Source organism: Artibeus jamaicensis, unplaced genomic scaffold, assembly GCF_021234435.1.
Source record: "Artibeus jamaicensis isolate MK-2021 breed Jamaican fruit bat unplaced genomic scaffold, CSHL_Jam_final contig_519, whole genome shotgun sequence".
In the NCBI taxonomy this organism is placed as follows: domain Eukaryota; kingdom Metazoa; phylum Chordata; class Mammalia; order Chiroptera; family Phyllostomidae; genus Artibeus; species Artibeus jamaicensis.
Genome location: NW_026521871.1, coordinates 12,701,996 through 12,725,470, shown reverse-complemented (window position 1 = coordinate 12,725,470; position 23,475 = coordinate 12,701,996). Strand labels below are relative to the sequence as shown.

The following is a 23,475-nucleotide window of genomic DNA, read 5'->3' as shown; positions in this document are numbered from 1 at the left end:
AACCCTGTCCCTCACAGTGAGAATAATTTTACTTTCAGAAGAAGAGGCATATAAAGGCCAAATTCTGAACAGTTTTCTATGTTTGCCTCTATCATAATTCAATAAGTATTTACCAAGAAGACCATCTTTTCCAGAGGTTGGTAAGTATCCTTCTTTGACCTCATATATTTTATAATACAGATGCTGGGAGCCACCTACATTGCTAAAGAAAGTCAGATAGGATAAAAGCCGCCCCATTTATGCATTCCCTGCATTACCCACTTCAACTCTGCTTCAACTGAGAAGGATAAAGGTAATTTACAAAGGAAAACAGCATAGTTCCCACAAGCCAATAAAATATAGTCAAAATGTCACAGCGAATCTTCATGTGCTGAGAAAGGTTTCCCTAACACATTCACATAGCAGTAACACACTAACACTGGTCAGCTGCCTTCAAGGCCCAGGAGAATGACACAGTTCATTCACCTGTCTCCAGTCTGTCAATTCAAGATCAAAAATGGATCATGAAAATCTTGCTGACCTCAGGTAGGCCATAGGGCCAGCTAAAGGTGAAATTCAGATAAATGCAGTACCTCACAATCTACCTCTCATAAATTTAAGAAGTTGGTACCTTTAAAAAACAAAGTTCATGACAGCAAACTCACAATTATTAACAACCACACCTAACACAAAAACAAAACAAACTAAGCAAACAACTAGAACAGGAACAGAACCACAGAAATGGAGATCACATGGAGGGTTATCAACAGGGGAGTGGGAGGAGGAGAGAGAGGGAAAAAGGTACAGAGAATAAATAGCATAGATGGTAGGTAGAAAATAGACAGGGGGAGGGTAAGAATAGTATGGGAAATGGAGAAGGTAAAGAACTTACAAGTATGACACATGGACATGAACTAAGGGGGGGAATGTGGATGGGAGAGGGTGTGCAGGGTAGAAGGGAGTGAAGGGGGAAAATGGGACAGCTGTAATAGCATAATCAATAAAATAAATTTTAAAAAAGACTAAAAAAAAAAGTTCGGCACCTATGTGCAACATACAAACATTTCACCCCAACATGGTGAATGAGTATCAGGTTTAAAGTGGTTCAGAATCACAGGAATCAGACTGTCAGTGCTGTCCAGCCCGCCCGGGCAGCTTTATGAGGCAAATGGCATCTAAAGTTTATGCACTGGAGCAGGGTGGGGCGGTGGCGGGGTGTGGACAGAACCCCTGTGCCAACTTCCCAAATAAATATCCTCTCTTATGTAATATCTGAGAGTAGAGGCTGGGGGTATATGATTCTTCTGTAATGCAGTTGCCTGATAAACTGTATCTCAGTATAAGAATGCAAGAAATATCAAGGAAAACCCTTACTTTTCCAATTTAGAGTCAGCCTCTCTCCAGGAGAAAGCTGAGTTTGAGTAATAATAATGGCATACACAGACAAGCTGGTTGGGCCCTGACTCAATCCAGACCAGACCACTCGGGCCAGTTGCTTCATCTCTCAGGAGCTTTTCACCCTTTCCTCGTGAAGGGAGGTGTTCTAAATTCTATGGTTTCTGGGGAAGTCAGAAGAGAGGCAGTCTAACATCCAGGGTGGGGCAAAGTAGATTTATCATCTTGAGTACATGAAAGTTTATTCTCGTATTATTATTTATTAATTATTGTATTCTTTTCTATATAAACAGTAAATCCACTTTTGCCCCACCCTGTCTGTATTCATTGTTACATGGGGAAATTCCCTCTTATAAAAAAATAAATCTCATTTTCCTAAGACAACAATGTTAATTAATTTCAGACATGTTTTTGTCCCACTGATCTTCACAGGGACAAGAAAAATGCCTTGGTGCCGTGACTGCTGAGCTCTCAGGAGACTTCATTATTCAAGCTACAGCTCCCCCTCCGAAGTCTACCTGCTTATACTGCTAATTGTTCCCAAGCATCTCTGTTCCTCTTCCATGGGCATAGAATTAATCAAATTTTAAAAAACTGGGTCTCTGAATAAGTTCAAGCATATCAATTTTTACTTAAATATAGCTTCCTTCCAAGTATATCTGGTAGCCTAAACAAAGAGCAGATGTTTTAATACATGGTTTGGTTGGAGGGCATGAGTTAAGGTGGTTGATAAATTAGCCAATGAAGAGAGGATTCACACTATAGAATGCCTGCCAATTGTCCATAAAAACAGGTACGGAATAAGGGGATAAAAAGGAAAAATAAATCACAATCAGTTCGTATTTGTAATAATGTTAGCCTACATTGGGTTGGACAAAAAGTAAGTTTGGTTTTTTTCTGTATGATGGCTCTAGTTGTCTTTAACATCATTTGAAACAATTTTGTTAGATTGTATTGTAACAGGTGTCATATCAGCATGCATTTTTTAAAAAACATCAAAATTGGATTGAATTTTTTAAATAGCCATTTTAATACTGAAGATGGAAGAAAATAAGTGACATTTTTGGCATATTATCCTTTATGATTTCATGAAAGGTAAAATGCAACTGAAACACTGCCCCCCCCCCAAAAAAAAAAAAGAAAAGAAATTTGTGCAGTGTATGGAGAAGGCACTGTGACTGGTCAAACATGTCAAAAGTAGTTTGTGAAGTTTCATGCTGGAGATTCCTCACTGGACAATGCTCCATGGTTGGGTAGACCAGTTGAAGTTGATAGCAATCAAATTGAGTCATTGAGAATAATCAACGTTCTACCACACAGGAGATAGACAACATATGCAAAATATCCAATTCAGTAACATTACCGGTGAAAATGAAAAATGTGTCTTTTATTTTATGGAAAAAAAACTAAACAAACTTTTTGGCCAACCCAGTATTTGTATAGCTGTTTAGAATTAACCAGCATATAGTTTAAAAACATTTTCAAGTGCTAAAGAGGAATAATTATATTATAAATTTGCAGGTGACTAGCATAATTTAAAAATATATACTCAGCAGAGCACACCATTCAAAGGAAGCATCTACGTATGTGTCTTTCCTCTTTCCTCATGGGTGGAACAGTGTAGCAAATGCTCTCCTGCTGTAATAGCTAGCAGTGCAGTCAGTAAGTGAAAACCACCTGTACTTTCACGTCAGCTTGAGCTGGATCAAAAGAAACACCTAGAAGAAAACTCAGTTACTGAATGGGAATCCTCAGACTACAGACCAGATTCAATGTAAAGATTTAACTGAAGAAAATGATAAATCTGACGAGGCAAAGAGGTTTCCAGAATCCTTAACCACCTCTCAATCTTTACCTAGCCACCTGAGGAAACAATTACAGAAACTCCATACTCTGCATAACCCTCCAAAACCCGTTCTTTCTGTTGTGCTTCTACACTATCCGCCTGGAAACACGGACAAAGAAGGGGAAGTGGACTTAATCATGGGTCCAAGGAATACCTACTGACTTTTAGCCAAAGTAAGGACTTTAGAGATAAAACGGACCAACAACTTGAAAGAAAAGTAAACATCAAATAAAAGCCATTAAAGTCTCTCTGAAAACTAATGGAGAGAGAGCAATTAAACTGAAATACCAACAATCTTTGTGATACTTCTTAAAACAGGTAGCCTAAGCTGGGTCAAGATGGAAAACAATGACAGCGGAGTTCTTAGATCAGGTCAGTTAAAGAACTGGTAGAGGAGCTCACACAATGTTTTTGAGGAAACAGTGTTTTTCCCCCTCCAACACCTGCCTTAGTTTTAGTGTTCATGTAGCTTAAAAATGACACCATACAAAAACCCTCACACATGACTGCAAACGCAATTATCGACAGAGGTAGTAAACAAAGGAACTCCTAAGAACAAATTTTAAAATGGATCAAAGTGTGACTGCAAATTCAAAATCCTAGAGCCACATAATCATCCCCAAAAGGAACTGTTTTAATTCTTAAAAGCTCAGAAACACAATGACAATGAAGCGCTGATTTGCCTTAGGCACAGTACCAAATCAGTGCTGGCTTAAAGCTGTGTCCTCTCTCCAAGAAAGAGAAAGCAGAGAACAAAGTTCAATCTACAATGCGAAGGAACAGAACAAAAAGAAAACAACCAAAAGGGTGCTTTTCGACAGCCCAGATTATTCTTTGTTAAATCACACCACTGGAAATACTTATTCTTCTTATGTGAGTCTTTTCTTCACAACCTTTGTTTTTTAAAAACTGTAATCAGCCGAGTGACAGACGCCCGAATTTTCACTGGAAGAAGAGCCACCTCTGTGCAGTTTTTGCTTCCTCGCCGTGGGTCCGCCTTCCCTGAAAGTGCAAAGAGAGCAAGTCCACACCTGTAGGGCCCAGAGCCCCAGCACTATTTCAGCTCCACTGACAGAGCAGGTGAAGGATTTGCTGCATTTGTGCTTCAAAGATACAGCTCACTCTGGTTGTCCTTCTTAGTTGGCAAACTGCTCATAAAAAGCAAACTTGATCCTCTCTATGTGATGGCAAAGTTTGATGGCGGGGCCTAATTTTAAGTCCATGCACTCTTGAACGGTGGGAAGGGTAAGGAGCAGCAGGGCCTGCCCATCAATTTCCTGTTAAAGCACAAAAATACAAATTATCTATGATGTGCATGTGAATGACAGCTCAATCATGATTCACTCTGGCTTGGTCAAAATCACTGTCCCTGTGCTCTCCTTTCATTACTTTTCTGTTTTGAATAAGTATCACACATTTCCTTTTAGATGCCTCTCATAGTCCTCCATACTAATGAATCTTCAGAATTAATAACCAAGTTTTACCAAGGATAAGAATACATTCTACAGTTTCTGCTCAGTAGAAATTTAGTAAACTGACTAGCCTTGTAACTGGCAAAATTAAATATGCCAAAAAACCCCACACAACCCAAAAAACATGTTTTTAGAGTACTCTTTCTAAATCTGAAATAAAGTATTAACTAAACTTCAATGTCCTGATCTGCGGCATTCATATAAAAGCCCAATTAAGTTATTTAAAGATGTTCATTTTTGAATCTCCCCAATTTCAAAACAAATTCTATTTCAGTATTTATTTAAGGCCACAGATATTTGTGTTTCAGAAAACCTGCCTTAAAATTGATCGTGACTCTAGAGCCTAATACATTACAAATTTTATTTTTTTGAAACAGGCAAATTGTTATTTTGGAAAAGAGGGGGATAATTCATCATGGCATACCTAATTTTAAGCCATTTAAATATTTGAGGGACAGAAAGAAATTCTTAGGAAAATTGGGAATGCAGTGATAATCTGCTTCAACTATGGCAGAAGTCAGATAACTTTCTCACATTGTACTACTAAAAATAGAACTAAAATAACTTTTTCTTTTGCATATTAATATTTTTCCTGAGAGCTGTACATAAACTGCTATTATCCCCACAGTACTTTGCTAAAGAAGCATGTTACTAAGCGTTAAAGGCCTCGGCAGTTACCTGGTCTAGGAATATCCTCGCTAAGGGAGCGCAGTCGGTGGATCTGATGAACCGCACCACGTCTGCTACACTCCACTTCAGGGGGTTACTGTCCAGGTGAAGCCTTTCAGCAACTTCAATCCTTATTTCCTTCATTCCCCACAACAAAACAAGCCAAATGGTGTAAGAGCTATTATAGTCTTAAAAAGTCTCTCTATTTAAATTCATATCTCCGCAAGGCAGGATTTAAAGTGCTTTTAGGAAGTGATTTCTCCTAGTGAAGATGACAAAATACCGTATACACTAGATATGCAGGAAATCTTTGTTTTCTATAATTAGAAATATCAATGGGGAAAATTTTACCTCAAAGTTTCAGCAGAAATCATTTGGACAATATAACAGAAAAAAATAGTTCTTAAATCTCCCATTCGTGCTTTGGTCTATTTCACTTTGGTGCTAAAGTGAATGAGATGATATTTCCAATGAGAGAAGGATTAGCTAAATTATCAGGAGAAATCATTTATTGGTTCTGTTCATAGACTATATTTAAAAAGCAACCAAGTTTTAAAACACTAACTCCTATTCTTTAATGTGCAATGTTATATAACATGCAGACAAGTATATGTTAAATATACTAAACAAGATGGCTTAACTAGAGTCAAAAGGATAATTTATTTCTATAAAAGCATTATATTTCCATAAAACCATACATATTATGAAATATATTAAAAAGGGAGTTTTCCCTGAACTAAATGACAGGCTACAAAATAAATGAGCAATGAAACATTCTTTTACTTAAGACAAGCAGACACTCTGAGACCTCCCTCCTGATAAAGTTATTTCCAAATAATCCCTGAAACACAAGTAAATCACTGAATGGAATCATTTAAAGAGACTCAGCCCTGGCTGGTGTAACTCAGTGGATTGAGTGCAGGCCTGAGAACCAAAGGATCAAGGTTCGATTCCCAGTCAGGGCACATGCCTGGGCTTGCAGGCCAGTTCCCAGCAGGGGACGCATGAGAGGCAACCATACACTGATATTTCTCTCCCTCTCTCCTTCCCTTCCCCCTCTAAAGATAAATAAATAAAATCTTTAAAAAGTAATAAAATAAAATAAATTTTAAAAAATAAAAAGAAACTCAGGAAGTTCAAGTGAAGCCTGCCATTGAAATAAGGAGAATGCCAACATCATTTACAAATTATACTCTAGAGAAACGGTCTAGAGAGGAAAAAGAAAAGACTGTATTTTAAAAATAGGTACCTTTGGTGAAGGAGGCTTATTTTCATCATCGGAAAATGAAAAAGTGCGCCCCTCTCTTTTTCCCCTTTGTCCGTCTGGAGGCAGTGATGTGGATATCTCGCTTTGGGTAGGGGAAGAGGAACATGACTTTTTTTCTGACATTTCTGACTCTTCCTGTAGCTCGTCCTGCTGCTCAGAAGTACTGCCTTCGCTTAGGGAATCGTCATCTCCTTCATCTGGGTCATCCTCATCTTCACCCCCACTTCCCTAGAGGAAAAGGAGAGAAGGCTCATTAAAATTCAGAACAAACCAGTTCTGGGGCCACGAAACCATCTTCTATTGGCCAAAGATCTGACTTAGAAAGATCCGCACGCATTCTTCCTGTGTCTGTGTTGCAAAGCACTGATCTCTGGCTCCTGGACTTTACAGGCACAGCACCGGATCTCATACCTGGGGAGAGCCCGCCGGGGTATTATCCACGGATGCAGAGGGGCGTTTCTTCTTATGAACAAAAACATTTTTCCGCCTCTTTCTCCTCTTACTGGCTTTTTTCAGGGCACATGCTAAATTACTATGCCCGCCAGGCGGCCTCCCAATTCTTTTACTTTTCTTCTTTCCGTAATAGTGTGCTAAATGTGAATGACAAAGAAAAATGAAGTAGCTTCATTTTTGTACACTTTGAACCACAAGAGATTCTATTAGCACAGCAGAAAACAGGTACACCGTATTTGATGTATTTGATTAAAGTTTAAATTTCATACAATGGAATAATCTTAACTGTAGATCCTAAATGTACAGTTTGATTAGTACTGACTAATGCATAAACCTGAATAATCCTTCCCCATCAAGAAAGAACATCTCCATCAACCTAAAAAGTTGTGGGGTTCCTTTTCTAGTCCCTTTCCCTTTCACCAAGGGCAACCATTATTCTGATTTTCATCACTGTGGGTTAGCTTGACTCATCTCTGGAAAACTTCAGCAGGTACTTTTCAGTGCAAGGCTTCTTTCACTCAGCATAAGGTTTTTGAGTTTCATCTTTGCTGCTGTGTGTTTGAATAGTTCATCCCTTCATATTGATGAATACCATCCCACTGTATGAATATACCAGTTTATCTATTCTCCTGTTGATGGGTACCTGGGCTGCTTCCAGGTTTTGCTATTAAGTTGCAATGAACATTCTTGTACAGGCTTTCGGTGGACATATTTTCATTTTCCTTGGATAAATACCTAGGAATGGAATCGCTGGATTATATGACAGATGTGTGATTAACTTTTTTAAAAAGTGCCAAACAGTTTTCTAAAAGGGTTGTATAATTTTATACTCCCACCAGCAACATATGAGAGATGTTGGTGCTCTATACCTTTGCCAGCATGGGATTGTCAGTCTTTCTCATTTTAGCCAATCCAGTGGATATGCAGTAATTTCTCAGTGTAAGTTTAAACTTGCATTTCCCTGATGACTAATGATACTGAGTATGTTTTTAGGTGCTTATTGGCCATTTGTACATATTTTTCTGTGACTTTTCTATTCTTCTACTCATTTTTTTGTTTTTCATTTTTATTGAGATAATTCACATAACATAAAATCCATCATTTTAAAGGGTACATATTGAGCAGTCATTGGCATATTCACTATTATGCAACCTTCACCATAATCTAATTCTAGAACGTTTCATTTCTCTCTTTTTAAATTGAGGTAATAGTCACATAACGTAAAATTAATTACCATTTAAAAACACATAGGATGGAGAGAAAGTAGGTTTATAGTTGAAAATAGTATGAAAATTATTTTTCCATATGAAAAATAATAAGAATGCAAGAATCCACTATGTTGCACATATTCACAACTGTAAACCTACTTTTGCCCCACCCTGCACAATTCAGTATTTTGTGTATTCACAATATTGTACAACTACCAGTTTTCTCTAATTGTAAAACTTCTCTTTTTATTGAGTTGTGGGAGGTTTTAGTATATTCTGGAGAGTTCTTTGGTAGATATATATATATATATATATATATATATATATATATATATACAAAGTATATTTTCTACAAGACTGTAGCTTGTCTTTTCATTTTTATAAATGGTGTTAAGAACAAAAGTTTTTAATTTTGATGTTTAACTTGCTCTTGAGGATAACCTCCTTGTTTTCTTCTAAAAGTTTTATAGTTTTAGCTTTTATATTAAGTCTATGATATAGCTTATTACTTTTCATATTTGTGAGGCAGGAGCCAAGGAGTTTTGTTTGTTTTTTTCGATCTGGATATCTAATTTTAACAGTGCCATTTGTTCAAAGAACTTTCTTTCCCCACTGACTTTAACCATGGGAGCTGGGCCCTACTCCTAAGGCCTTCTAGGCTCTACTTGACTTCCACTTTCTTCAAGGCCCAACCAACTCTTGATCACTACAGTTTTATGGTAAAACCTGTAGTCAGACAGAGTAAGTCCTCCAACTTTATTCTTTTTTGGGTGGATTATTTTGGTTAGTCTAGATCTTTTGTATTTTCGCATAAATTTTAGAATATAGAGATAATTCTAAAATTGAAACATATTCTAACTCTGTTACATATTAAAGTATTATCAAAATATTATGTAATTTTTACCAAAAAAGAATAATAATAATTCAAAGGATATAAAGTGGTACCTCAGTACTCTTCGTTATTTCATCCCCAAACTCATGACAAGTGGTAAAACCAATGTGCACTGAACAATGAAGCATTTTCTCTTGGGGGTGGAGGGGGTACTGTCTTGACTCACACAAGTTCTAGCAAGTGCAATGAGTCCTGAGCAAGCACTAAGTGCTGAAACATTTTTCTCATCAAAATGTGATGAGTACAGGGTTTGACAAGTTCTGAAGCCAATGAGTACCAAGGTATGACTATAATTCCATTTAATGTGACTCAAATTACTAATTGGGAAAAATTATAAAGACTCCTAATATCTAGGCTAATTTCAATTATATCATTAAGAAAAACAAATTCAGACAAAAAAGCATAATAAAATCTATATATCTTCCAAAGGCTCAAAGTGGTATAGAAATACCACTTACAGGAATAGCATATTTCACATACCTAGTAATTGCAATTTTTTTGGCAGATTGCTAAACTAGGTGCTGAATGTGACACAATAATAAGCTAAGACAATTCCTGCCCTTTAGGAATTTACAATCCAATAAATATAAATAGAAACTAGATAGTTAGTCTTCTTTGATTTGTCACGCAAACACGACAAACTGATTAGATTAGAAACGTAAATTCTGAACTGATTAGAAAGCTCATCATGCTAAATGTGGAGCTTGGATCAGTAGCATCAGTAGCATCTTGGAGTCCGTTAGAAATGCAGGCACCTGGGCCCAGATAACCACAGACCTGATGAATCAGAACCTCCATTTAACAATATTGTCAGGTAATTTGCATGCATGATAAAGTTTAAGAGGCACTGAATTAAAGATCCCTAAAAAGCAATTTTCAAATTTAACAGGGCAAAATCCTCCTCTGTATTAATTTTCCCAAGTGACAGCAGGGCTTATATGATTAAAGTAAAGGCAGAAACCAAATTTTGTGTTTGGTAACAGTGCCTTAGAAAAGTTCCAAGTTGGATATTTCATCCTGTATGACTTGCTTTTTTTATTGCAGTTCCACAAGAGAGAAGATAAACAATATGAAGGAACATGTGTTGTTATGACAATTGAGAGCAAGGTACACAACTATCCCCTCCTATTATTTATGTCTCTCAAATACCTTGGCTTCTTGGCTGCTCCTCACAGACACTAAGCACACTCCTGCCTCAGGCCTGTGCTTTTGTTCCCCACTACCCAGAACATTCCCACCTGAAAATCTGTGCAACTGGCTCTCTGGCTTCCTTCAGGTTGTTTGCTACCTGTCAGGAAGATGCCGCCCTCACTCTCCTACTTTGCTTGCTCATCTTGCTTCATTTTTATCCATAGTACTGACCTCCCTACATTTGTTCACTTGCTTATTATCGGTTTCCCCCATTAAAATGTAAACTCAACAAGGACAGAAATTTGTCTTCAGTTGCTATATATCCCAGTGCAAGAACAGTGGTAGTACACAGACACACAATAAATACTTGTACATTGCATGAATGATTTGCATAACCTAATTCATGCAATAGCTAATTTATATACATGCTATACATAAAAGTTGACAAAATTTGGCACATTAACTGTTTGGTATGGCTTTCAAGCTAAGAATGGTTTTTAGATTTTTAAAAGTGACTTTTTAAATGTGAAAATAAAACAAAACAAAAATATGCAAGAGATCATATGACCCACAGCCTAAGGTGTTTATCATCTGGCCCTTCATAGAATAAATGTGTACCTCTGTTATGTGATTCTCTGCAAAATAAAAACTTTCCAGGGTATAAGGTATGGTGAGCAACTAAAGTTAGTAAGTTTGAAAAACACAACTCACTATATTTGGTCTTGGTAAGCACAGAGCAGTTCTCGGAACACTTATCCAGAACCATCCGTGGACCGAACAGATTGGGACAGCACTCCAGCTTTATACAGGTTTGCCGGCAGAATTCGGTCACTCGATCTGCTGTTTTCACTATTTCAACAGTAGCCCGGTAACTCTTTCCTTTGTATCTGCCATTAGAATACACAAGAGACCAACTTTACTGGGCTAGTAACTATCCAGAGACAAATCAAGTATATAAATATTTGCTTGTGAGAAGACTCTGTCGTTTATATTTTGAGGACTCTGAAAATTATATGGAGTTAATGTATTTTGTACTTAAGTCAAATTTATAAATCTTATGTAAACCATGATAACTAAAACCCAAGTTATTTAAATCAGCAAAATAAGGTTCTTGCTTTCTGTTCCTAAGTTTAAGGTTTTCTTTATTTTTTAAAAAGATTTTATTTATTTATTTTCTAGAAAGGGAAAGGGAGGGAGAAAGACAGGGAAACCAGTGTGTGGTTGTCTCTTACGTACCCACTACTGGGGACCTACCCACAACCCAGGCATCTGCCCTAGACTGAGAATTGAACCAGTGATGCTTTGGTTCGCAGGCCAGTACCCAGCCTTCTGAGCCACACCAACCAGGACTAAGGTTTTCATATAATAACTTCTACACTAACTATTAAATGAAAAGTGACTTTCATTAATTTACCCCAGGGCAGTGCTCCTCAGAGTGTGGTCCGCTGACCAATAACACCCGACAAGTATCACCCGTCCACGACACGATCCGGGCAGAAAACAAGAATAAATGTTTTTGAACTTTCAAATTATTTGAAAAAGCAATTCTATGTCTCATATCTAATAACAAAAAAACTTCTCTTAAATTTTATGCCTTTTAAATTTCACATTACTTGTAACTCATTTTTATCATATCTTCTAAAAAGTATTTGTCCACAACAGAATGGAAACACAAAAAACAAACTTCACCACCAATAGTGGAAGAAGCACTGCACAAGGAACCTAAGTATCTAATACCATCCAAGGAGGAAGTGATTCTGTGACCAGTTAAGGACGAATATACACAAGAGGCAGAGGAGCTTACTCACTTGGCTTTTAGGACCTCCCCACATCCATGCCACACGGAGTCTTTGTCCAGCTGCAGCTCCCGGAGGACACGACTGGGTTTATAAGCTGCATTGATAAGTAGTGTGAGGACCTGTGCTCCATTTTTAAAACAGAAATATGGGTTGGGAAGGAGAAAAACAGACCATTAGACCCTTGCTATCCCCTAGCATATAATTTTTGGTATTAATTCTAGTCATATTAGTTAATAAATGTTAACAAAATAATAATACTGGAGATATGATAGCTGATTAAAGTTACAAATAAGAGAATAACAGACCCTTTTAAATATTCAAAACCATTATGGTCAGAAACAAACAAACAACATGAATTTAAAATTACTCTAGCATATCCTTCCAAATCCTTTCCCAGGCATGGTACACTCAGATAATTATATTTGTTTAGGACACTTTGTAGATGGCTGAGCGTTCCTGTTGTTGGAGTAGTCTGATCCAGAAGCTCCAGCCTCCCCAGACCCTGCCTTGCCACCCTAGGCGCTGAACAAATGAGCAGTCCCCACGTCTGTTGCCTTCAGTGCAGCACCCGTACTGGGGAGCTCTGCAAGTCCAGCAGGTGTGGAGCTTTCTTATGGTCCAGATTAATGCCATACAGCCTCTCAGTAATAGACTGAGCATTCTCATATCCCCACTACCTCAGGCAATCCCCCCACCACTGTTCATGTCCATGGGTCAATGTGTAAGTTCTTCAGCTACTCCATTCCCTACACTGACCTTTACATTCTCATGGCTATTCTGTAACTACCTACTTCCACTTCTTAATCTCCTCACCTCTTCACTCATTCCCCAACACCACCCTCCCATTTGGCCACCAACAAAAATGCTCTGCATATCCATGATTCTGTCTCTGTTCTTGTTTAGTTTAGTTATTAGATTCAATTGTTGTTTTTTTTTAAAGATTTTATTATTTAGAGAGAGAGGAAGTGAAGGAGAGAAACATCAATGTGTGGTTGCCTCTTGTGTGCCTCCAAGTGGAGACTTGGCCTGCAATCCAGGCATGTGCCCTGACTGGGAAGCAAACCAGCTACACTTTGGTTCGCAGCCCCGCGCTCAGTCCACTGAGCTATGCCAGCCAGGGCTTCAATTGTTGATAGATATATATTTTTTGACATTTTATTGTTCATAGTTTTGATCTTTTTCTTAAATAAGTCCCTTTAACATTTTTAGTAATAATGAATTGGTGATGATGAACTCCTTTAGTTTTTTCTTGTCTGGGAAGCTCTTCATCTGCCCTTCCACTCTAAAAGATAGCTTTGCTGGGAGGAGCAATCTTTGCTGTAGGTCCCTGCTTTTCATCACTTTAAATACTTCTTGTCAATCCCTTCTAGCCTGCAAAGTTGACAGTCTTATAGGAAGTCCCCTGTAGGTAACTAATTGCTTTTCTCTTGCTGTTTTTAAGAGTTTCTCTTTATGTTTAACCTTTCGCATTTTAATTATGATGTATCTTGGAGTGGGCCTCTTTGAATCCATCTTTTTTCAGACTCCGTGCTTCCTGGACTTGTATGTTTATTTCCTTCACCAAATTAGAGAAGATTTCTGTCATTATTTTTTCAAGTCGATTTCCGATCTCTTGCTTTCTCTTCTCCTTCTGGCACCCCATGGTGAATGTTGGATCACTTGAAGTTGTGCCAGAGGATGCTACACTATCCTCATTTTTTGGTAATCTTTTTTCTTCTTAATGTTCTGATTGTTTGCTTTCTGCTTACTTCTGTTCCAAATCATTGATTTGATTCTCCGCTTCATCCACTCTACTATTGTTTCCCTGTAAATTGTTCTTTATTTCAATTAGTGTGTGTCCTTCATTTCTGACTAGATCTGTTTTATGGTGTTGAGGTCCTCACTAAGTTCCTTGAGCATCCTTATAACCAGTGTTTTGAGCTCTGCCTCTGAGAAACTGCTTATCTCCATTTTGTTTAACTCTTTTTCTGGGGTTTTGATCTGTTCTCTCATTTGGGCCATGTTTCTTTGTCTCCTTGATTTGGCAGCCTTTCAGTGTTTGTTCTATGTATTAAGTAGAGCTGTTTGACTCCATGTCTTGGTAGTGTTGCCTAATGTAGCAGGTATCCTGTAGGGTCCCTTAGCCTCCCTTATCACCCAAGCTGGATACTAGAGGTGTGCCCTTCTTGTGGGATGAGTACCCCCTCCTCTTGTAGATGAACTTTGGTTGCTGTTGGCAGAACAATGGGAGGGTTTTACCCAAGCCAGTTAGCTGCAAGGACTGGGTGTGACCACTTACCACCAGCCTCCACCCTCCGTGGAGGATTGGCTGTATAGGGGTAAGGCGATGGTGCTCCAACATGGTCACAGCTGTCCACTGGATGTGCAGACCCTGAGATTTCCCAGGTGGTGAAGGCCAAGGTCAGCCCTACCTCTGTTTTGCCCAGGGCCACAGTTCCTGAGCCATAAAGCCATCTGAGATGGCTGCTACTTGTGCTGGGCTTGAGTTTCCCAGGGGAAGCCGAGCTGTGAATTTAGGCGGGCTGCTGCTACTGCCTGGCCCGGGGCTCACTGAGGCCAGCTGTTAACTTGTTCAAGAGGATTTAGGAAGTTGTGAAGGATGAGCCAAGTTTAAATTGGCTGTTTTCCTTCTACTAACCATTCAGATGGAAAAGCAGCTTGGGTGGGGCAAAGTCTCTGGGGATCTCCAAGGTAGGTCAAAGAGTGTTAGGTATATTGATGGAATCTCAGATATGGCACCAGCTTACCAGCTCTGTGGGGTGAAGGTTTAGCAAACGGGCAATGGCTTCTGTTCACCTTGATGCCAAACACTTCAGTTAGTCCCTATGTGCCACTAGTGCTTTTCAAGCTGCTACCCCAGTGCTGGAGCTCAGAGGGAATGAGTCTGAGTAAATGAGCCCGTATGTGGGTTCTTTAAGAGGAGCTCTTGGGCTCTAGAAGTTTCTTCCACCAATTCAATCCCTTCTGTTTTTTGCAGCCAGAAGTTGTGGGGACTTATCTTCAGGGCACTGGAATACTGGGCTGGAAGGCCTGGTATGGGTCTGGGACTCCTCACTCCTGAGATATCCCTCCCAAATTTTTATCCATCACACATGGGTGTGGGACCAGCCTATTCCAAGTTTGTGCCCTCCTACCAGTCTGGATAAATGTGGTTTCTTTAATTCCATAGTTGTCAAACTTCTATTCAACTCAATTTATGATGATTCTGAGCTAGATGTTCTATATTTTAGTTGTAATTTTTTTCATTGCATTCTTATTTTATTGATTATGCTATTACAATTGTCCCATTTTTTCTCCCCTTTATCCCCCTCTGCCCTGCACCACCCCCATCTCACCAGCATTCCTTCCCCCTAGTTCATGTCCGTGGGTCGTATATATAAGTTCTTTGGCTTTTCCATTTCCTATGCTATTCTTAACTTCCCCGTCTATTTTTTTGCCTACCAATTAAGCTTCTTATTCCCTACACATTTTTCCCCCATTCTCCCCCTCCTGCTCCTTACTAATAACCCTCCATGTGATTTCCATTTCTGTGATTCTGTTCCTATTCTAGTTGTTTGCTTAGTTTTTGTTTTTTAGTTTCGGTTGTTGATAGCTGTGAGTTTGCTGACATCTTACTGTTCACAGTTTTGATCTTTTTTCTTAGATAAGTCCCTTTAACGTTTCATATAATAAGGGCTTGGTGATGATGAATTCCTTTAACTTGACCTTATCTAAGAAGCACTTTATCTGCCCTTCCATTCTAAATGATAGCTTTGCTGGATAGAGTCATCTTGGATGTAGGTCCCTGCCTTTCATGACTTAGAATACTTCTTTCTAACCCCTTCTAGCCTATAAGGTTTCTTTGGAGAAATCAGCTGACAGTATGATGGGCACTCCTTTGTAGGTAACTATCTCCTTTTCTCTTGCTGTTTTTAAGATTCTGTCCTTATCTTTAATCTTGGGTAATGTAATTATGATGTGCCTTGATATGTGTCTTCTTGGGTCCAAGCAAGGTCCCAAGAAACTTCTTGAAACTCTCTGAGCATCCTGGACTTACATGTCTAGTTCTGTCACAAGATTAGGGAAGTTTTCCTTCATTATTTGTTCAAGTAAGTTTTCAATTTCTTGGTCTTCCTCTTCTCCTTCTAACCCACATAACTCCATTGTGGCACTGTATGTTGGGAAGGGTCAGAAAGGGAACAATGATGCTTGCTAGCTTGCCCAGCTCTTGCCCCACTTTCCCTCACTTCCCACAGGCAGACTGAGCCCTTTCAGGGGCTGATTCCGGGTGGTGGGCTTGTGTACGTTCTAGGATCCTGTGGGCCTCTCCAAAAGATTCTCCTGTGAGACAAGGAGATTCTCCTGCCACCACAATCCCCACAGGTTTTTACAGCCTTCGGTTTTGAGGATATATTACTCCATGCTGGAACCCTGGGTTGCGCAGTTTTTCTATCTCCCCAATTGTTCTTCCTGGCTTCTCTGCACACAAGTGTGGAACTGCCCAGTCTGCCAGATGCCTTGCCAGCCCACGTCCAGCAGCTGCTGCCTTGCTGCGCATGTTCTCCACCCTGGCTTCCCATCTCTGCCCCTCTTATCAGCCTGGATAAATGTTTCTTCTTTAACTACATGGTTGTTGGACCGCCATACAATTTGATTTTCTGGCATTTCTGGTGGTTTTTTGTTTTTAAATTGACTGTTATCCTTCTTTTGTTTTTGTTAGGAAGGGAAGCATATCTACCTACACCTCCATCTTGGCTGGAACTACTCTTTAGTTGTGATTTTGATGTGGCTGTGCAAAGATTCGAGCCATGTCTGCCTCTGCCACCATCTTGACTGGAAGTCTCTCATTCACTCTTTCAGTTCTCATGTGGTCTCACAGGAGACCTTGCTACATTGACAGAAGTGAGACTGCTATGTAAAGAACTGCTTAGAAAAAAATGTTCCCTAGGACCATAAATAATTGTGCCCAATTTCTTGTCCAACATGAAAAAAGTTAATCACTTATAATAAAACCTAGAGTTGTCACATCCATGGCATATAGGTAGATCCTTGTATGAATGAGTCTATGAGACTTCTGTAAAATTTCCAAGTTCTTTACTCTAGGCCAGAACCTTACCTCTCTGAGGACCAGAACACAGTTCCCAGGTCCTACACATTGAGGAAGCTCAGCAATTCGTCCTTTGTTAAGGTATGGCCCTGAGAAGCAACGGTGGTTGAAGTATATCTTTGGACAGCAATATTTTCCATTAATCATAACTGGGAAATGAAGAGAAACAAATATTCAGAACATAGTCACCTTCCAACCCATTTCCAAAGTTGGATTACTGGAGGTGTGGGGGGGGGAGGAACAAGCACGCTGACCATTATATAAAGTTAGAAATTACATATTTTGAAGCTTAACATGTCACCTGAGAGATCCCTTAAGATTTTACAACTCTCTTATGGATGGAGCTTATCACTCTGCTGACATAAGACAACATTCTGAATTACATGCAGGTTAACTCCTACAGGTTATGTGACACTGCTCCAAAGCCATGTACTTCTACCAATAAAGAAAGTGGAAGATTTACTTCCAGAACCCATGATGATTCCTGACAAACAACTATTCAATAATCTACTCTAGCATATTTCTAGGGAGTGATGGGTGAATACTATCTAGAACCACAGTTTGTCCTCTTAAAACCACCAAAGTAGTATGACGGCAGCCTTCAATGATGTGGGCCCCCTTCCATTTCTGGGATTTCTCGGAGGGCTGAAATTACGCATGATCACACCTCTAAGTTCTTTAATTACTGCGAGGTATAAATGGGCCTAGCGACCCCTTTTTTCAACTATTTTTCTGTATGAACACTGTACTCCAATATAACATTTTTAAAATCCCCTCATTGTGGTTAGCAATTCAGCTGCTGAATATAAAAAATTCAAAGACACTAAAACATCTTCATTTTCATATTAAGCACAGAGAAGCTATTCTGATGGATGCTGTTAACTAATGTTAAGGAAAGGAGATATGTATATATTGCCCACTGTGGACAGGACCCTGAAGTACATAATATTCACCTAAAATGTAGTCTTAGCACAGTGGTCAGCATGTCCACTTGAACATGAGTTCTCCAATTGAACTCCACCACCCAGAGCCCACTTTTCAGGATTAAGGCATCTATGCTCCCTGCAGCTGGGAATGTTGGCAGTTTATAGCTCTCAGTTGTAAGTCTATCCTGGAATTACCCTCACTCAGCCTAGAACTGACCTCAGTAGGAGAGACCCACCCTGCTGAAGATTCCCACCCTTTGTGAGTTGGAGAGGGGCAGTAGCCTATTTCCAATAACAGTCTCAATCAGGGCAGATTCTGAGTGGTAAATCAGCACCAACAATCCCTGTGGGACTGGAAGAAACTTCTGTTAACAGTGAATTGTGGCTCGACTTCTTCCTCTACCCAGTCCTATTTCCTTCACCCCTCCCAGGAGTTTTCTCAAAAGCACTCCCCAATAAAACTCCTACATGTAAATAAGAGTCTCAGATTCTTCTCCCAAGGTGATCGGACCTATCACAAAACCCAAACTTGGCTGTGGTCATGTAGGAGATATTAATGTCTTAATTCTATAGTTTCAGTAGGCATTAGAATGGCCAGTAATTCATCAAAAATAGAGTCAAACAGCCCTGATTCTCTATGTATAAATGATAAAATGAAAAAGCAGTGGGTAGAGGAGAAAAATGCAGGTTTGGAACTGAGAAAGATACGAGTTCCATTTCTGACACTTCTACTCATAAGCTGCGTGATATCTTCAAATTCTGATTTCTTTTCTTCTCTAGGCATTTACTAAATAAAATCCAAATGCCTAACCTGTGCTAGAACACATATGGCCAAGATGCTAAACATAATACAACCAGCACAGGGAGAGTCAAGAGTAGTTCTGGGCAGAGGCTGCTGGACAAAAGATTTGGGCCTCCAGGAAAAAAAAACAACTTTGTCTCATTTATCAGGTATTGGGACAACTGTTTTTCCAGTGCTTTATTTTTTTAAATTATGGAATATATATACAAACTGTGAATACCATAAAAAGGGTTTAAAGCAGAATATACATCCACCTCTCAATCACCTTGTCTAAGAAAGAGTACTGGCTGAAAATCCTCAGTTTCTTTATCTAAACTCAGGGATAATAATACTGACCTCTGGAGCCCTTATACCCATTACGTGATCAGTAAAGAATAACTACAATTACTATAAGTGGACAGAGATGTCATCCTAAAGATCATTAGTAATAAGTACATCTTAGTCTATGGCCATACCACTCTGAACGTGCCCGATCTTGTCTAATAAGTACATTTAGACAACTATAACTCTTTAAAATCACAGTTAAGAGACTCCTCTATGAAACTACATCCTGTAAATCAAACATATTATTTTTAGATATTGTCCATTAAAAGAAACTAAAGGTCCTCTTTTCCCTAAGAAAGCATGCACTTATACCTGAGTCAGTGGAATTCAGCTGCTGATTCTTCATGCCCTCATGGACAGTTCTTGAGGATGGTATTCTGAGTAAAAAACAAACAAACAAACAAAAAAACACCACACACACAACAAAACAGTAAGATAATCCTTAAAGTCAGTAAAGTATAAGAGTTAGTTTCCTTCAAATCTAAGAAGAAAGCAAAAGTGGCAGACTGCAAATTCTGTAACAGAAGGTGCTTTCTTGATTACACTTTTTAAAAATAGCAACTGTTTCTTAAAACTATGTACACAGTCTAAGAAGCCAACAGTCTAAAGACATGTGATACTGCATGTTCAAACAAACTTTCATTCATGTGAAGAACAGTTATATAATTCCTTCTGGGATTCTTAAAACACAAGTAGACTATTTGTTAACTGTCAAAGAATGGAAACATTTCTAATATCGGATCTTGTTTTCTTCCATCAGTGTCAAAACTAAAAATAAATTATATTATTAAGAGAGAATTACTGTATTTGCATTAATCAATGAAAAAAGGGTAATTTATCTTTTTAGACTACTTCCTTACTAAAACTTTGGACAACTAAATCAAGGAAAAACCCGAGGCCAGATTTTTTTTCCTGTTCTCTCACGTCGCTATCTCGAATAGAATTCTGTAGCCCTTTTCTCTACCTCTATTGTCAGTTTTATTACTCACATCGCCACAAAAGCAGCTATAAATTATATAGAATTTGCTATAACCTGAATTGTGTCCCCTTAAAATCCATGTTGAAGTCCTAATCCCCAGTGTGACCACATTTGGAGACGGGGCTTTTAAGAGGTAAGGGTTAGGCTCTATTCCAATAGGATTGGTGACTTTATAAGAAGAGAGAAAGATCTCCTTTCCTCTCCGTCCTTATCATGACAGGACAGAGTGAGAAGATAGTCTGTGAGCTAGGAGGAGAGCCCTGACCAGGAACCAGATCAGGCTGGTACCTTGACCTCACTTCCCAGATTGCAGAGCTATGAGAAAACAAATCTGTTGTTTAAGCCACCCAGTCTGTGGCATTTTGTTATGACAGCCTGAGCTAATCATACAAAATTGAAAACCCAGTGTTTAAAAACACATGCATACACATAGAAACCCTTGTATTTTTAAGGCAACACTGACCAATTACTTCTCGTAAACTGTGCAGGAAGATATGCTACAAAGGGTCTCCAGATGGGATACAAGGGCATACCTTTCATGCGCCTTTTTACTTTTTAGTCTTGTCTTCTAGATCAAGCTTTTTTTCACTGTAACAAATAATATCCTAATCTACCCTTTTAGCTCTACCTTAACAAATTCCAGCATTGAGATTCTGTTTCCTCTTATTCAAATGACTCCCAGCTCTAAAAGCAAAAGAAAACTCAAACTGGGGAACATCTTCAGAATGGATTTTACCCTTCTGTATATAATGACATTTTAGGCAATGTATATACTATAAGGAGAAGTATGTAAACTATCAAAAGCTCACTTAAAGGATCATGATTCTCTGAGAAAGTAACATATGAGGAGATACTCTTAGTTATTTCTTTTTCTAGACATTCTAACTTCCAAATGTCAAATATACTATTATATTACTTACTGTTTTTCAGGTTGAACCACTGCAACTTTCCTCTGTTTGTGTACTGTAAGAAGAATACAAAAATGTGTATGTCAAGGAAAGTTAAAAGACAGAAAAATTATGTATGTGTTAAAATCACATCAGCATATTTTAAACCTGGTTATATATTTCTAACTAGCAGGTACTATAAACAAGTGCTGATATGTCTGAATATTTAAAATAAAGCATATTTTCTAGGTCTTTACAAAAATCAAAAATAATTAAGGCTCCCTGGGTCAATCAATTCCTATGAGTATTTTCTAAGCAGAAATAGATATTCAAAAGAAAAACTGATTTTGACAAGGGTGGTAACACATTCAACAGGGGAAGTAGTCTTTTTTCAACAAATTGGGCTGGGAAAACATAGTATCAACATTAATGAAGGTGGACCTTTACCTTATACCACAAAAAAAAATAACTCAAAGTACATCAAAGACCCGAACAGAGGTAAACCTATAAAACTCTTAGGAAAAAACACAGGGGAAAATATTTATGACATTGGATTTGGAAATGATTTCTTGTGTATGATACTGGAAGCACGGGCAACAGAAGAAAAAATAAATTGCAATACATCAAAATTTAAAACTTCTGCCCTGGCTGGTATAGCTCAGTGGATTGAGCACAGGCCTGTGAACCACATGATCACAGTTCGATTCCCAGTCAGGGCACATGCCTGGGTTGTGGGCCAGGTGCCAGTAGGCGGCACATGAGAGGCAACCGCATGTTCAAGTTTCTCTTTCTCCCTCCCTTCTCCTCTCTCTAAAAATGAGTAAAATCTTTTAAAAAATTAAAGAAAAAATGAAGCATTGATATATACTACAACATGAATAAACTCTGAAAACACTGTAAGTAAAACAAGCCAGTCACAAAAGACCACACCAATGTATGATTCCATTTATAGGAACTGTCCAGAACTGGAAAAATCTATACATATGTAAATTAGATTAGTAATATCCTAGGACTCCAGAGCAGGAGGTAAAGAGGTATTGCTAAGGAGTATGGGTTTCTCTTAAGACAATGAAATGTTCTCAAATTGACTGTGTTAAGAGTGGCATAACTCTGTGAATGTACTAAAGACAACTGAATCGTATACAAGAAGTCCTCACTTAACATCTTCAATAGGTTCTGCAACTTCAAGCAAAATGGCATATAACAAAACCAATTTTACTTTAGGCTAATCGATATAAACCAGAGTTAAGTTCCTATGGCATCTCGATGTTGTAACAAAATGTCGCTGAACAAAATGACATTATTCAAAGATCTGCTGTACTTTAAAAGACCAAAATTTTTTGTTATATAAATAAGGAATCCCCAACCTGCAGGCTGCAGACTGTTGTTACTGGTCAGGGCCTGTTAGGAACCAGGCCGCACAGCAGGAGGTGAACTTGAATGTAATGCACTTGAACCATCCTGAAACCATACCCCCACCCCGGTCTGTGGAAAAATGGTCTTCCATGAAACTGGTGCCAAAAAAGTTGGGGAACACTGATATAAATGATATCTCAATAAAGTTATTTACAGAGGGAAGGGGAGGTAGAACGTTTAAAGGAACTGAGGGAAGCCTCCAACCAACAGTCAGCAAGGAACTAAGGCCCTCAGTCCAACAGTCCATGAGAAAATGTATTCTTGCCAACAATCCTGTACATAAACTTGGGAGCAGATCTTCCCCCAGTAGGGACCTGAGATGACTAGAGCCCTGGCTGACACCTTGATCTCAGCCTTGAGAGAGATGGATCCAGAGGACCCAGCTAAGTTGTACCCAGATTTCTAATCCACAGAAACTGTAAAATAATAAATGTTTGCTGCAATAAATAATTCCCTATGCAGGAAGAAACAACCAGGACCTCGTGCTGTTTTTCTCTGAAATGTCCAGAAATGGACAGGTACCTCGTGCTCGACGAGGAGTGCTGAGGGGATGGCCGTTGGTTTCGCACCAGCCCAAAGGAAATATATCCATGGACTCCACACTCACAATACATTCAGGTATGGGCTTCTTAGAACCTGTTTAGATTGAAAAAATTTTTTTAGACCATTGAATACTCTTCTTCATAAACTATTCCCTAGACAATCAGTGTTCTGCTATTGCAATAAAATAGACAAAAAGTCTCTTGAACAAGTTCCTTTCACAGAAAACTCATACTTTTTCACGTGTGACAAACATTAAGAAGAAAAAGTTAACTGTCTTTCACACATAGCTGTATAAAGACCAAAATGGGTAGTGAATATACAGGGTGACCCTTAGTTAGGGAATAGCAATTAAGCAACTCCTGGTAGAATGAACTACCAGGAGTATCATTCAAACGATTGAC

The 23,475-nt window shown here is 38.7% G+C and overlaps 1 protein-coding gene across 5 annotated transcripts in view; it reads right to left on the bottom strand.

Annotated features, from left to right (window-relative positions):
- Positions 1–3,833: 3,833 nt before the first annotated feature.
- The window catches only part of SFMBT1 (Scm like with four mbt domains 1), a 112,467-nt gene continuing 92,825 nt past the window's right edge, over positions 3,834–23,475 (bottom strand). For all 5 annotated transcript variants that reach the window (XM_037134600.2, XM_037134598.2, XM_053668998.1 and 2 more), the window contains 10 exons: positions 23,054–23,167; positions 21,149–21,191; positions 19,562–19,626; positions 17,207–17,346; positions 12,121–12,230; positions 11,024–11,199; positions 7,040–7,218; positions 6,611–6,856; positions 5,371–5,499; positions 3,834–4,497 (listed from right to left, as the gene is read on the bottom strand). In XM_037134600.2, coding sequence (XP_036990495.2) covers positions 4,357–4,497; positions 5,371–5,499; positions 6,611–6,856; positions 7,040–7,218; positions 11,024–11,199; positions 12,121–12,230; positions 17,207–17,346; positions 19,562–19,626; positions 21,149–21,191; positions 23,054–23,167 — 1,343 coding nt within the window. In that variant the 3' untranslated portion in view covers positions 3,834–4,356. The remainder of the gene's footprint in view (positions 4,498–5,370; positions 5,500–6,610; positions 6,857–7,039; positions 7,219–11,023; positions 11,200–12,120; positions 12,231–17,206; positions 17,347–19,561; positions 19,627–21,148; positions 21,192–23,053; positions 23,168–23,475) is intronic.